The sequence below is a fragment of the Pangasianodon hypophthalmus genome, chromosome 5 (assembly GCF_027358585.1).
Source record: "Pangasianodon hypophthalmus isolate fPanHyp1 chromosome 5, fPanHyp1.pri, whole genome shotgun sequence".
Classification (NCBI taxonomy): Eukaryota; Metazoa; Chordata; class Actinopteri; order Siluriformes; family Pangasiidae; genus Pangasianodon; species Pangasianodon hypophthalmus.
The window spans coordinates 175,650-190,956 of record NC_069714.1 but is presented as its reverse complement, the minus strand read 5'-3'; the positions used below and the strand labels follow the sequence as shown (position 1 = coordinate 190,956).

Here is a 15,307-nt window from a genome sequence, read left to right as displayed (position 1 = left end):
AAGAAGTACTAGTAGCAGCAGAAGTAGTAGTAGTAGAAGAAGAAGAAGAAGTAGTAGAATTATTATTATTACTGTTGTTGTTTTTGTCATGTTTTAACCTATTTTCTAACACGCAACAAGCATAGCATTGGCAAACATTTCTTAAAGGATTTCCCTCCTTTTTTTAAAAAAAAATTTTTAAACGATTTATTACAGACTTGCTACATTTGCGGCGTTAAACAGCAGTGGTTAGGGCAAAGTGCACTTCCATCAACTTTTATTCTTTACTCTAGTCTTTCTTCAATATTATTTCTTCGTCTTCCTTTTTTCTCTTTCCTATTATTATTATTATTATTATTATTATTATTATTATAGTAGTATTGGTAGTAGAATCATTCTTATTGTTGCTGTTATTGTTTTTGTCATGTCGTAATATATTTTGTGACACGCAACAAACATAGCATTGACATACATTTCTTGAAGGATCCCCCCCTTTAAACGATTTATTACAAAGACTAACTATGTAGACTTGCTATATTTGCGGCAGCAGTGGTTAGGGCAAAGTACACTTCCTAACCTTGGCCACACGATGGCAGTCAAGATCCATCCACAACAACACAGCGCTGCTCACAACAACCTTTATTTTACTCCTCATCCTTTATTCTTTCTTCTAGCCTTTCTTTATTACTCCTTCTAATTATTATTATTATTATTAGTAGTAGTAGTAGTAGTAGTAGTAGTAGTATTTTTTTTTTCATTTTATTATTACATATTCCATTTTTAAAGCACGTCTCTTCAGGCCTCTCAGCACTTGACATGGAAATGATTTAAAAAAAAAAAAAAAAAAAAAAAAAAAAGGTTTAAATAAATGAGCGAATGAATGAATGAATAAATAAAAATAAGATGTTACATTTTGTCCTTGTTAAATACACACCAATATTGTATCTGATTATTTCTAAGCAGAAAAGAAAGACATTATTAGGCGGAATGACGGAGAAACCCTTCTGCTTCTCCCCTTCAAATTAGTGAAGAGGCGCGCGCAGAAACCCCAACATTTAAAGATCGATGAATCCCCGCGGCGTCATAAAGGGAAAAACTGTCAATCAAACCAACAGCATAGTTCTAAGCCTCTGACCTCGGCGCATGACGTCACAAATAAATCTTATGGTTCACTGCTCCCTTTTCACTGTAAGTGTGCCACAGCGTGAGAGCGCGCGCGTATAAGCACATCATGCGTAACATATTTATAATAATTTATATAGTTTATGAAAATATTTACAATGTTTTTTTAAACCACATTACAATTAATTTTTAAACAGCCAAGGGATGAAGACTTGCTCATTTCACTGAGACTGTGAGGTGGCTCTTAGAAGAGCCTTTGTGTAGATTAGACGCGGTCGTCGTTTAAGCGCGCTCTCCGCGAATACGGCGGGCCAGCTGAATATCCTTGGGCATGATGGTCACTCTCTTGGCGTGGATGGCGCACAGGTTGGTGTCCTCGAACAGGCCGACCAGGTACGCCTCGCTCGCCTCCTGCAGGGCCATGACGGCCGAGCTCTGGAAACGCAGATCAGTCTTGAAGTCCTGAGCGATTTCTCTCACCAGGCGCTGGAAGGGCAGCTTGCGGATGAGCAGCTCAGTAGACTTCTGATAACGGCGGATCTCTCTCAGAGCCACGGTGCCCGGCCTGTAACGGTGAGGCTTCTTCACGCCGCCGGTGGCCGGGGCGCTCTTGCGGGCGGCCTTAGTGGCGAGCTGCTTTCTGGGCGCCTTGCCACCGGTAGACTTACGGGCGGTCTGCTTGGTTCTTGCCATGGCGTCGAGCTCTGCACTTCACGGACGAAAAACAGAATACACGGCGCTCGCGAACGCCGGCTTTTTAAGCCCTAACGCTGCCCTGCGCTGATTGGGCGTCTTGGAGGCACTCGTCTGTCATTGGATAGAATGTGTGACGTCATTTGATGACTATTGGCTCGTCTTCCGCCACCGGCACAGTTCGAAACACAAGGCGCCCGCCCCTATTCCACGGGCGCGCAGCGCTTTTGTACTCTGCCATTCACCAGTTACACACAAACCGCCCGCCGTCAAAACATATTCTCATCCCTCACACTGCATTTAGCCAACACGCCTCACTATTGTTATTATTATTATTATTATTATTACTATTACTACTGCTACTACTTGAATATTTTCCAAGTATATAATTATTTATAATATATATAACGCATATATAATTATTAGCAAATTAGTGTGCTCATGTCCTGATTTTAACCGCGTTTGCTTTGTATTAAGAAGATAGGAATAACATTGCACTTTTGGAGCAGAAGTGGGTGGCTCTTAAAAGAGCCTTTGGGTACTGGCAAACGCAGCAGTGGGCGCGTTTACTTGGTCTTGACGGTCTTCTCAGTCTTCTTGGGTAGAAGCACGGCCTGAATGTTAGGCAGCACACCACCCTGAGCGATGGTCACCCCGCCGAGCAGTTTGTTCAGCTCCTCGTCGTTACGCACGGCGAGCTGCAGGTGGCGGGGGATGATACGGGTCTTCTTGTTGTCACGGGCGGCGTTGCCGGCCAACTCCAGGATCTCAGCAGTCAGATACTCCAGCACGGCGGCCAGGTAGACCGGAGCGCCGGCACCGACGCGCTCGGCGTAGTTGCCTTTACGCAGGAGCCTGTGCACACGGCCCACAGGGAACTGCAGCCCAGCTCTGGAGGAACGAGTCTTGGCCTTGGCCCTAGCCTTTCCGCCGGTTTTCCCGCGACCACTCATGGTTATGATCAGACCTGTTCCACGAACGACGCTGAAATAATAAAGACTACGCGCCGAGCCCTCCGTGATATAGCCAACACAGCCGCTCTCTTATTGGCTAAGATCGTTGTGGCAGAAGAACCAATCACAAACGCGCCGTCAAATTCCAGCGTCCGCCCACCATTCTATTCTACGCGACACCCCTCCCACCCCCGTTTGTGACGCCGCCTGTGTGTGTGTGTGTGTGTGTGTGTGTGTGTGTGTGTGTGTGTGTGTGTGTGTGAGAGAGAGAGAGAGAGAGAGAGAGAGAGAGAGAGCGCATGAAAACAGACAGAAGGGAAAATAGACATACAAACGCACACACTAACACAATGATATACAACGCTATAGAGAAATGTAAATTCTTACTAGTTTGCCCATATGTTCATGTTCCTCCTACAGCCTCTGTCACCGTTTTGGGAGGAGGAATCCAATCCACTAAAAGCATAATTTTGTGTCATGAGAGGACAGGGAATATCGCTCTTTAAACGAAAATATGGGTGGCTCTTAAAAGAGCCGTTTAAGGATCAAAAACATGAATTAAACACACAAACATGTTTATTTCTTTTTGGGGGCTGCCTTTTTCGCCTTTGCCGCTTTGGGCTTTGCTGTCTTGGGCTTCACAGCCTTTGCCTTCTTGGGGCTCTTGGCTGCCTTTTTAGGGGTCGCCGGCTTCTTCGCCTTCTTGGGGCTCTTGGTGGCTTTCTTGGCGGCGGCGGCGGGCTTCTTCGCCTTCTTAGGAGACTTCTTGGCGGCGGCGGCGGGTTTCTTGGCCGCTACCTTCTTGGGCTTCTTAGCCGCGGCGGGCTTCTTGGCTGCCGCCTTCTTGGGTTTGGGCGCGGCTTTCTTTGCGGGCTTCTTGGCTTCGGTCTGCTTCTTGTTCAGCTTGAAAGAGCCAGACGCGCCGGTCCCTTTGGTCTGCACCAGAGTGCCCTTTGTCACGAGGCTCTTGACGGCGAGCTTGACGCGGGAGTTGTTCTTCTCCACATCGTATCCGCCGGCAGCCAAAGCCTTCTTCAAAGCGGCGAGCGACACGCCGCTCCTCTCCTTGGACGAGGAAACCGCCTTGACGATGAGCTCGCCGACGCTGGGGCCCGCTTTCTTGGTCCTCGAAGCTGCTTTCTTCTTGGGCGCTTTGGCCGGCGCGGCGGCGGGCGCGGGAGCGACTTCTGCCATGTCTGTGTGTGCGGAGCTAAGTAGAATAAAAGAGTCAATCGCTGTGGCGCTGTGTAACACAGGAACCTCCCTCCCCGCGGCCGGGGGGCTGGTCTTAAAAGCAGACATGAGAACGTTGTAGACTCAACCCGGGCGCCGCTGAATGACTGCGCTTCCGCGATGCGCTCGCAACTGTGTTTTCTCATGGCATTTCGCGGCGAAAATCAGACTCGTCAGGCAAGCTCCAAAGCGTTCAAGCACGCGTTTCGCGAGAACGGGCTTTCCCGTTTCTCCCGAGGCCCGCCACGGCCAGGAAGAGAGCACCAATCTCGCGCAGCGGGCACAAAAGTGCACGGCGCGCCTGGCGCTCGAGCCGGCGGGCCGCGCATTTCGTGCGTTGTGCTGTGTAAAAAGAGGGCAAAAAACGGCGTGGCCCTTGCGAGGCCTGCGGGCCGAGATGAAGGAGAGCCGTGTGAGTGCTGCTGCTATGTTTGCACCGGCCGAGTGTGGCGTGCAGTATGTGAACCGAGGCCCCTTTTGGGCCGTGTAAAGCACATGAGTGGAGAGCGAGGGCGAAAGAGGGAGAGAGCGGGCGCGCTCGGAGGGACGAGGCGACTCCCGCAGCGTGACTCCCAGCGTCTTTGTCCTCGTCTGGTCTTCGTCGCTCGGGCTGGCGCCGGCACTCGGGCTGGCGCTCCTCGTGCGCGGCCGCGTCCTCTTGTGGTCCCGGGGCGCCAGGTGCGCCTCGTGGCCGCCTCGATCGGCGCGCACCTCCGCCTCGTTACCTGCGCCTGTCTCCGCCCTAGCCCTAGCCCTAGTTAACCCTAGTGCCGTTTAGCCCGGCTCTGCCCTAACCCTAGTGCCGTTTAGCCCGGCTCTGCCCTAACCCTAGTGCCGTTTAGCCCAACTCTGCCCTAACCCTAGTGCCGTTTAGCCCGGCTCTGCCCTAACCCTAGTGCCGTTTAGCCCGGCTCTGCCCTAACCCTAGTGCCGTTTAGCCCAACTCTGCCCTAACCCTAGTGCCGTTTAGCCCGGCTCTGCTATATCCTTATGTTTATTCAATTCCACACTGCTGTAACTCTAGTCTTATGAACTCGACAGAGCTCTAACCCCATTCGTTGTTATTCAACTATCACCTCGTTTTAATTGATAAATGTAGCCAATGCTGCTATAAATGCATTTTTATTTACTCCACACTTCTATCTTCACACTTCTACATTTTGTATTTCCTCCACAGTGCTTTAAACTTGTGATTGCGATTTACTCAGTATGGCTAGAATCCTATTTTGAAGTATTTCCTGCTGCTATAACATTGATTAGAATTACTCTGTGCGGCTATAAGCCCATTTTGAAGTACTCTGTGCGGCTATAAGCCTATTTTGAAGTACATCGTGCTGCTATAAGCCCATTTTGAAGTACATCGTGCTGCTATAAGCCCATTTTGAAGTACATCGTGCTGCTATAAGCCCATTTTGAAGTACTCTGCGCTGCTATAAGCCCGTTTTGAAGTACATCGTGCTGCTATAGGCCTATTTTGAAGTACTCTGTGCGGCTATAGGCCTATTTTGAAGTACATCGTGCTGCTATAAGCCCATTTTGAAGTACTCTGTGCGGCTATAAGCCCATTTTGAAGTACATCGTGCTGCTATAAGCCCATTTTGAAGTACATCGTGCTGCTATAAGCCCATTTTGAAGTACATCGTGCTGCTATAAGCCCATTTTGAAGTACTCTGCGCTGCTATAAGCCCGTTTTGAAGTACATCGTGCTGCTATAGGCCTATTTTGAAGTACTCTGCGCTGCTATAAGCCTATTTTGAAGTACATCGTGCTGCTATAAGCCTATTTTGAAGTACTCTGTGCTGCTATAGGCCTATTTTGAAGTACTCTGCGCTGCTATAAGCCCATTTTGAAGTACTCTGCGCTGCTATAGGCCCATTTTGAAGTACATCGTGCTGCTATAAGCCCGTTTTGAAGTACATCGTGCTGCTATAAGCCCGTTTTGAAGTACTCTGCGCTGCTATAAGCCTATTTTGAAGTACATCGTGCTGCTATAGGCCCATTTTGAAGTACTCTGCGCTGCTATAGGCCTATTTTGAAGTACATCGTGCTGCTATAGGCCCGTTTTGAAGTACTCTGTGCTGCTATAGGCCCATTTTGAAGTACTCTGTGCTGCTATAAGCCCGTTTTGAAGTACTCTGCGCTGCTATAGGCCCATTTTGAAGTACTCTGCGCTGCTATAGGCCCATTTTGAAGTACATCGTGCTGCTATAAGCCTATTTTGAAGTACATCGTGCTGCTATAAGCCCGTTTTGAAGTACTCTGCGCTGCTATAAGCCCATTTTGAAGTACATCGTGCTGCTATAGGCCCATTTTGAAGTACTCTGCGCTGCTATAGGCCCATTTTGAAGTACATCGTGCTGCTATAAGCCCGTTTTGAAGTACTCTGTGCTGCTATAGGCCCATTTTGAAGTACTCTGTGCTGCTATAAGCCCGTTTTGAAGTACTCTGTGCTGCTATAAGCCCGTTTTGAAGTACTCTGTGCTGCTATAAGCCCATTTTGAAGTACTCTGCGCTGCTATAGGCCCATTTTGAAGTACATCGTGCTGCTATAAGCCTATTTTGAAGTACATCGTGCTGCTATAAGCCCGTTTTGAAGTACTCTGCGCTGCTATAAGCCCATTTTGAAGTACATCGTGCTGCTATAGGCCCGTTTTGAAGTACTCTGCGCTGCTATAGGCCTATTTTGAAGTACATCGTGCTGCTATAAGCCCGTTTTGAAGTACTCTGTGCTGCTATAGGCCCATTTTGAAGTACTCTGTGCTGCTATAAGCCCGTTTTGAAGTACTCTGTGCTGCTATAAGCCCGTTTTGAAGTACTCTGTGCGGATATAGGCCTATTTTGAAGTACTCTGTGCTGCTATAGGCCTATTTTGAAGTACATCGTGCTGCTATAAGCCCATTTTGAAGTACTCTGTGCGGCTATAGGCCCATTTTGAAGTACTCTGTGCTGCTATAGGCCTATTTTGAAGTACATCGTGCTGCTATAAGCCCGTTTTGAAGTACTCTGTGCGGCTATAAGCCTATTTTGAAGTACATCGTGCTGCTATAACCCTATTTTGAAGTACTCTGTGCGGCTATAGGCCTATTTTGAAGTACATCCTGCTGCTATAGGCCTATTTTGAAGTACATCCTGCTGCTATAAGCCTGTTTTGAACTACATCGTGCTGCTATAAGCCTATTTTGAAGTACATCGTGCTGCTATAACCATATGTTGAAGTACTCTGCGCTGCTATAAGCCTATTTTGAAGTACTCTGTGCGGCTATAGGCCTATTTTGAAGTACTCTGTGCTGCTGTAGGCCTGTTTTGAAGTACTCTGTGCTGCTATAAGCCTATTTTGACGTACTCTGCGCTGCAATAGGCCTGTTTTGAAGTACTTTGTGGTGCTGTAACATTAATTTATTTACTTCACACTGATAGAACTTTATTTTGAATCACTGTGTGATGCAATAAACGTATTTTGAATTACTTTGTGATGCTATAACCATATTTTGAGTTGCTGTAACCCTGTTTTGAATTACTCTGCACTGCTATAAGCCTATTTTGAAGTACTTCGTGGTGCTGTCATTTGAATTACTTCATGCTGCTATAAAGCCTATTTTGAAGTACTCTGTGGTGCTGTACCAGTAATTTGTATTACTTCATGCTGCTATAAGCCTATTTTGAATTACTTTTTGTTGCTATATCCCTATTTTGAATTATTCCGTGCCACGACGATCTTATTTTGAACTACTCTGTCCCTCTATAACCCTATTTTGAATTACTCGACACAACTATAATCCTATTTTGAGTTACTTTGTGGTAACTCTAACATTAATTTGAATTACTTCATGCTGCTTTAATCCTATTTATAATTACTCTGCACAGCTATAAACATTATTTTGAATAACTCTGTGCCGCTATAATCCTATTCTGAGTTCTTTAGTACCGCAATAACCCTATTTTGAATTATTTCGTGCTGCTATAACCCTATTTTGAAGTACTCTGTGTCACTATGAGCCTATTTGAAAGTACTTTGTGGTACCATATCACTACATTTAATTACTCTGTGCCGCTATAATCCTATTTTGAATTAATTACTCAGTGCAGCTACAACCCTATGTTGAATTACTGTGTGCCTCTATAATACGGTAATTTGAATGACGTTACACTGTTATAGACCTATTTTCAAGTACCTCTTGTTCCTATAAGCCCATTTTCAATTACTTTGTATTGCTATTACCCTATTGGAGTTACTTTGTCCCTCTAGAACCCTATTTTGAATTATTTTGCAGTGCTATAACACTGATTAGAATTACTTCATTCTGCCATAAAATTATTTAGCAACAATTATTATTTAACAACGCGCAATGCTCGAACAATCTAGTTTATATTTACTCACCTGTGCATTTAGCATACTACAAAACTGACACAATGAACAAAACAGTCGCGGGGAAACAGCGCGATAAAAGCCGGCGGGGAACGCGCCCCCCCTCCCCCCGCCACACACACACACACACACACACACACACACACACACACACACAGAAAGAGAGAGAGAGACAGAGAGGAAAAGAAGAAAATGCTCTTTATATGAAGGAGTGGGTGGCTCTTAAAAGAGCCGTTGGGTTGATGAAGACGGCGGTAAGGCGCTTTACTTGGAGCTGGTGTACTTGGTGACGGCCTTGGTGCCCTCGGACACGGCGTGCTTGGCCAGCTCGCCGGGAAGCAACAGGCGCACGGCGGTCTGGATCTCCCTGGAGGTGATGGTGGAGCGCTTGTTGTAATGAGCCAGACGAGAGGACTCACCGGCGATACGCTCGAAGATGTCGTTCACGAACGAGTTCATGATGCCCATCGCCTTAGAAGAAATGCCGGTGTCGGGGTGCACCTGCTTCAGGACTTTGTACACGTAGATAGCGTAGCTCTCCTTCCTGGACTTTCTGCGCTTCTTGCCTCCTTTGCCGGCCGTCTTGGTCACGGCTTTCTTGGATCCCTTCTTGGGAGCGGCCTTGGCTGGGTCGGGCATGTTGCTGCTGCTGCTTCTCCTGTAAACTGCGAGAGAATGAATAACGCCCGCCTCGCGGCCGCTCTATTTACAGGCCGACATTGTAATTAGGCACAAGCGAAGAACATTTTTTTATTGGTCAAAATCCCAACCCGCCTCATACAGGGAGCCTCCCACCGCTCCGCCCTCCTCCTCCTCCTCCTCCTCCTCCTCCTCCTCGCTCCCCCCCGCTACGCTTTGTTTCCCTTCCCGCCTTTTTATATTCACAATGTGCACTATAACTAAAGGAAAAAAGTAAAATAAAATAAAAATACACACACACACATACATATATGTATATGTATATATTTATCTCTACTACCACCGTCTTCTAACGCGTTTTACACACACACACACACACACACACACACGTACACACTAAATATAAACATTGAAAACTAGATTATTATGATCGTTATGTGTTCATACAGAAATTATCTTCTACTTGTATGCTACGTGTGTACGGCGCTTGACGCCATTTGCTTAAAGGCCCCCTCGCAAAAAAAAAAAAAAAAAAAAACCCCACACACACACAGCACGAGAAACAGCTCTTTTTCTGGATGTTTGGGTGGCTCTTAAAAGAGCCGTTGTGTTCGCGTCGTTCGGTGTTGGAGCGTTTAACCGCCGAAGCCGTACAGGGTGCGTCCCTGGCGTTTCAGGGCGTACACCACATCCATGGCGGTGACCGTCTTCCTCTTGGCATGCTCGGTGTAGGTGACGGCGTCGCGGATCACGTTCTCCAGGAACACCTTCAGCACACCGCGAGTCTCTTCGTAGATCAGACCGGAAATACGCTTAACACCGCCACGGCGAGCCAGACGGCGAATAGCCGGCTTGGTGATTCCCTGGATGTTATCGCGAAGAACTTTACGGTGACGCTTGGCGCCTCCTTTGCCGAGCCCCTTTCCGCCCTTGCCTCTGCCAGACATGATGCTGCTCTCTCGAAGTCAAGCTGCTCAATAAAACTCGCCGCGCAGCGCCCACATATTTATCCGCCCTCTACAGGACCTTGTTGAGAACAGGCGAGGAGGCGGGCCTAAGACCAACGGTCACACAATAGAGCACATTCAAAAAGAAACAGAACGCCACAGCTTTCTACCTGCTAGCGTCTTCTTCTTCCTCACCCTCTCTATACACACAAACATTATTATTACTATTATTATTATTAGTAGTAGTTGTTTTTCCAGTAGTAGTAGTAGTAATTGTAGTAGAAGTCTTAATCTGATATGCAAGGCATATATATTAAAAAAAAACAAAACATACAGACAAACACCCGTCAGTGTAAGGAGGTTAGTAAAAGTACTCTGTGTTTGTAAAACATTGACATTCCCTTTACAGACACGAGACGTTCCTTTTGAGCATGCCTGTGGGCTCAAGGCCCGGATTCTAAACTCCTATGTCTGCTATAACGACGGGTCTCGCGTAGCAGCACAGCATCTTATTAGTAGGCCCCTCATTCAGCTGATCACCATCACAGTCTGTGTACACTTTTAATCGAGCCCACATTTTACCACACGAATAGGTCACTCACAAGCGGCACAGAAAGGAATGCAAAGACAACTCTCGGGCCTTACTTTATCAGTTCTCTCAAAGGCAAAATATAATGGACTATCTAAGGTATAATGTCTAAATTAGATACACTTTCTCAAACGCTAACATTCTTAAACTCCACATTCTTAAACTCCAAGTGTCATTCACAAGGAAAGCATACTCGCTTCACCATTCGTGCCAAAGAAACTAATATACAATTCATCAAACACGTGTGTCGACACAAAGCCAGTGTTCTACTGAACACACCGAAGCACTGTCTACTCACAAGCCGTCTCTTTTCTATAAACACAACGCTCACGGTAAAGAGGATTTTGCAGCCCAGCATTTTTGCAATCTGACAACACCGTCCATAACTTATCCACTTACTTTACTCATTTATTAGACGTCTACAATGTTCATCATTTCAGACTGCCGTGTCGATCAGACTGTCATGTAGAAGCGTGTTGATGCACAGAACAACCCCCGTGTTCTCCGTACATCACCATGTATGGGTGCGATGTATGTGACGTGCGTTCATACATTTGATTTATTAAATCATTTCATTATCCGAACCCAGTTATTTACTGCGGATGCAGGCAGTCAAGTTTCGAAATGCGGCCACACGTGGATGAATAAGATCCATCCAGCACAACACACTTCACTAACTACACAAAAAGTCTGTTAGCCTTATAGAATGGAGTAGTATTAATAGGAGCACACATTAGTATTATTACTATTATTATTATCATCAGTATTATTATTATTATTATTATTGTAAGTGGTAGTAGTAGTAGTAGTAGCAGCAGTGTTGTTGTTATCAGAATAATTTTATTTGCCATATGTATTGACATGTATTAGGAATATTTCTTGGTGTTTGGTCACAACACGATACATTCCACACAGTTTACAAGATGCACATCACAGACAACACAACACACAACTACCTTCCCAATCTCCAAATACTGCACCTTAAGCAGAAATCTGTAGAATCAGTTGTCATTTATATTACAGCGGAGGTACAAAGAGCAGCCGAATCCAGTTCAGATGGCATTACACGGAATCACATAACTGTGATATATAATACATAATAGTTGCAATGATATACAGTAATGACAATATTTAATAAATAATCATTATAATAAATACTAAAAGATAATTATTTAATAGCTATTATCAGTAGTAGAGGGAAGAAGCCTTTACTTGTCACATATACATTACTACCACTGAGCTGGGGCCTGAACCCCTGACCTACTGATCAGTAACCCTGAGCCTGACAAACATTCCAAAGGATTCCCCCCCCCCCCCTTTTTTAAATTTATTTATTTATTTATTTATTTATTATTTATATTATTATTACAAATATAGACTTACAACAAGAGGCTATAAACAACAGTGGTTGCGGCAAAGTGCACTTCATAAACTTGGCCACACGAGGGCAGTCAAGATCCATCCACAACAACACACAGCGCTGCACACACCAGCCTTTAGATTTATAATTATTTGATTCATCAACCTTTATTCTTTCTTCTAGTCTTTCTTTCTTATTTCTTCTAATTATTATTATTATTATTATTATTAAGAGTAGTAGTAGTAGTAGTACTAGTAGTAGAATTATTATGGTTATTGTAGTTGTTATTGTCATCATGTTTTAATATATTTTGTAACACGCAACAAACATAACATTGGCAAACATTTCTTAAAGGTTTTTTCTCCCTTTATTTATTTATTTATTTATTTTTTTTTTTATTGCAGATGTAGACCTAACCTGCGGCTATAAACAACAGTGGTTAGGGCAACGTGCACTTCCTAAACTTGGCCACACGAGGGCGATTATGAGTAGTAGTAGCAGTAGCAGTTTTAGAAGAAGAAGTACTAGTAGCAGCAGAAGTAGTAGTAGTAGAAGAAGAAGAAGAAGTAGTAGAATTATTATTATTACTGTTGTTGTTTTTGTCATGTTTTAACCTATTTTCTAACACGCAACAAGCATAGCATTGGCAAACATTTCTTAAAGGATTTCCCTCCTTTTTTTAAAAAAAAATTTTTAAACGATTTATTACAGACTTGCTACATTTGCGGCGTTAAACAGCAGTGGTTAGGGCAAAGTGCACTTCCATCAACTTTTATTCTTTACTCTAGTCTTTCTTCAATATTATTTCTTCGTCTTCCTTTTTTCTCTTTCCTATTATTATTATTATTATTATTATTATAGTAGTATTGGTAGTAGAATCATTCTTATTGTTGCTGTTATTGTTTTTGTCATGTCGTAATATATTTTGTGACACGCAACAAACATAGCATTGACATACATTTCTTGAAGGATCCCCCCCTTTAAACGATTTATTACAAAGACTAACTATGTAGACTTGCTATATTTGCGGCAGCAGTGGTTAGGGCAAAGTACACTTCCTAACCTTGGCCACACGATGGCAGTCAAGATCCATCCACAACAACACACAGCGCTGCTCACAACAACCTTTATTTTACTCCTCATCCTTTATTCTTTCATCTAGCCTTTCTTTATTACTCCTTCTAATTATTATTATTATTATTAGTAGTAGTAGTAGTAGTAGTAGTAGTAGTAGTAGTAGTATTTTTTTTCATTTTATTATTACATATTCCATTTTTAAAGCACGTCTCTTCAGGCCTCTCAGCACTTGACATGGAAATGATTTAAAAAAAAAAAAAAAAAGGTTTAAATAAATGAGCGAATGAATGAATGAATAAATAAAAATAAGATGTTACATTTTGTCCTTGTTAAATACACACCAATATTGTATCTGATTATTTCTAAGCAGAAAAGAAAGACATTATTAGGCGGAATGACGGAGAAACCCTTCTGCTTCTCCCCTTCAAATTAGTGAAGAGGCGCGCGCAGAAACCCCAACATTTAAAGATCGATGAATCCCCGCGGCGTCATAAAGGGAAAAACTGTCAATCAAACCAACAGCATAGTTCTAAGCCTCTGACCTCGGCGCATGACGTCACAAATAAATCTTATGGTTCACTGCTCCCTTTTCACTGTAAGTGTGCCACAGCGTGAGAGCGCGCGCGTATAAGCACATCACGCGCGCACGCACACACACATTATATAATATGCGTAACATATTTATAATAATTTATATAGTTTATGAAAATATTTACAATGTTTTTTTAAACCACATTACAATTAATTTTTAAACAGCCAAGGGATGAAGACTTGCTCATTTCACTGAGACTGTGAGGTGGCTCTTAAAAGAGCCTTTGTGTAGATTAGACGCGGTCGTCGTTTAAGCGCGCTCTCCGCGAATACGGCGGGCCAGCTGAATATCCTTGGGCATGATGGTCACTCTCTTGGCGTGGATGGCGCACAGGTTGGTGTCCTCGAACAGGCCGACCAGGTACGCCTCGCTCGCCTCCTGCAGGGCCATGACGGCCGAGCTCTGGAAACGCAGATCAGTCTTGAAGTCCTGAGCGATTTCTCTCACCAGGCGCTGGAAGGGCAGCTTGCGGATGAGCAGCTCAGTAGACTTCTGATAACGGCGGATCTCTCTCAGAGCCACGGTGCCCGGCCTGTAACGGTGAGGCTTCTTCACGCCGCCGGTGGCCGGGGCGCTCTTGCGGGCGGCCTTAGTGGCGAGCTGCTTCCTGGGCGCCTTGCCACCGGTGGACTTACGGGCGGTCTGCTTGGTTCTTGCCATAGCGTCGAGCTCTGCACTTCACGGACGAAAAACAGAATACACGGCGCTCGCGAACGCCGGCTTTTTAAGCCCTAACGCTGCCCTGCGCTCATTGGGCGTCTTGGAGGCACTCGTCTGTCATTGGATAGAATGTGTGACGTCATTTGATGACTATTGGCTCGTCTTCCGCCACCGGCACAGTTCGAAACACAAGGCGCCCGCCCCTATTCCACGGGCGCGCAGCGCTTTTGTACTCTGCCATTCACCAGTTACACACAAACCGCCCGCCGTCAAAACATATTCTCATCCCTCACACTGCATTTAGCCAACACGCCTCACTATTATTGTTATTATTATTATTATTATTATTACTATTACTACTACTACTTGAATATTTTCCAAGTATATAATTATTTATAATATATATAACGCATATATAATTATTAGCAAATTAGTGTGCTCATGTCCTGATTTTAACCGCGTTTGCTTTGTATTAAGAAGATAGGAATAACATTGCACTTTTGGAGCAGAAGTGGGTGGCTCTTAAAAGAGCCTTTGGGTACTGGCAAACGCAGCAGTGGGCGCGTTTACTTGGTCTTGACGGTCTTCTCGGTCTTCTTGGGCAGAAGCACGGCCTGAATGTTAGGCAGCACACCACCCTGAGCGATGGTCACCCCGCCGAGCAGTTTGTTCAGCTCCTCGTCGTTACGCACGGCGAGCTGCAGGTGGCGGGGGATGATACGGGTCTTCTTGTTGTCACGGGCGGCGTTGCCGGCCAACTCCAGGATCTCAGCAGTCAGATACTCCAGCACGGCGGCCAGGTAGACCGGAGCGCCGGCACCGACGCGCTCGGCGTAGTTGCCTTTACGCAGGAGCCTGTGCACACGGCCCACAGGGAACTGCAGCCCAGCTCTGGAGGAACGAGTCTTGGCCTTGGCCCTAGCCTTTCCGCCGGTTTTCCCGCGACCACTCATGGTTATGATCAGACCTGTTCCACGAACGACGCTGAAATAATAAAGACTACGCGCCGAGCCCTCCGTGATATAGCCAACACAGCCGCTCTCTTATTGGCTAAGATCGTTGTGGCAGAAGAACCAATCACAAACGCGCCGTCAAAT

The 15,307-nt window shown here is 45.2% G+C and overlaps 6 protein-coding genes across 6 annotated transcripts; all 6 read right to left on the bottom strand.

The window, feature by feature from the left end:
- Positions 1 to 1,342: 1,342 nt before the first annotated feature.
- Positions 1,343 to 1,804, bottom strand: LOC128318351 (histone H3). Its single transcript, XM_053234130.1, has one exon. It carries the CDS (start codon positions 1,792 to 1,794, stop codon positions 1,384 to 1,386), a length of 411 nt encoding a protein of 136 aa, XP_053090105.1. The 5' UTR covers positions 1,795 to 1,804; the 3' UTR covers positions 1,343 to 1,383.
- Positions 1,805 to 2,345: 541 nt separating this feature from the next.
- LOC128318392 (histone H2AX-like) lies at positions 2,346 to 15,212 on the bottom strand. The gene is made up of 3 exons (XM_053234174.1): positions 14,781 to 15,212; positions 7,320 to 7,324; positions 2,346 to 2,761 (listed from the first exon to the last, which is right to left on the bottom strand). Exons 1-3 carry the CDS (start codon positions 15,161 to 15,163, stop codon positions 2,361 to 2,363), a joined length of 789 nt encoding a protein of 262 aa, XP_053090149.1. The 5' UTR covers positions 15,164 to 15,212; the 3' UTR covers positions 2,346 to 2,360.
- LOC128318323 (histone H1-like) lies at positions 3,262 to 4,064 on the bottom strand. The gene has a single exon (XM_053234101.1). The coding sequence runs from the start codon at positions 4,047 to 4,049 to the stop codon at positions 3,324 to 3,326; it is 726 nt and encodes a 241-aa protein (XP_053090076.1). The 5' UTR covers positions 4,050 to 4,064; the 3' UTR covers positions 3,262 to 3,323.
- Positions 8,562 to 9,021, bottom strand: LOC117597367 (histone H2B). Its single transcript, XM_053234169.1, has one exon. The coding sequence runs from the start codon at positions 8,983 to 8,985 to the stop codon at positions 8,611 to 8,613; it is 375 nt and encodes a 124-aa protein (XP_053090144.1). The 5' UTR covers positions 8,986 to 9,021; the 3' UTR covers positions 8,562 to 8,610.
- Positions 9,570 to 9,947, bottom strand: LOC128318364 (histone H4). The gene has a single exon (XM_053234143.1). It carries the CDS (start codon positions 9,930 to 9,932, stop codon positions 9,621 to 9,623), a length of 312 nt encoding a protein of 103 aa, XP_053090118.1. The 5' UTR covers positions 9,933 to 9,947; the 3' UTR covers positions 9,570 to 9,620.
- On the bottom strand, positions 13,754 to 14,240 carry LOC128318343 (histone H3). The gene has a single exon (XM_053234122.1). The coding sequence runs from the start codon at positions 14,208 to 14,210 to the stop codon at positions 13,800 to 13,802; it is 411 nt and encodes a 136-aa protein (XP_053090097.1). The 5' UTR covers positions 14,211 to 14,240; the 3' UTR covers positions 13,754 to 13,799.
- Positions 15,213 to 15,307: the final 95 nt, after the last annotated feature.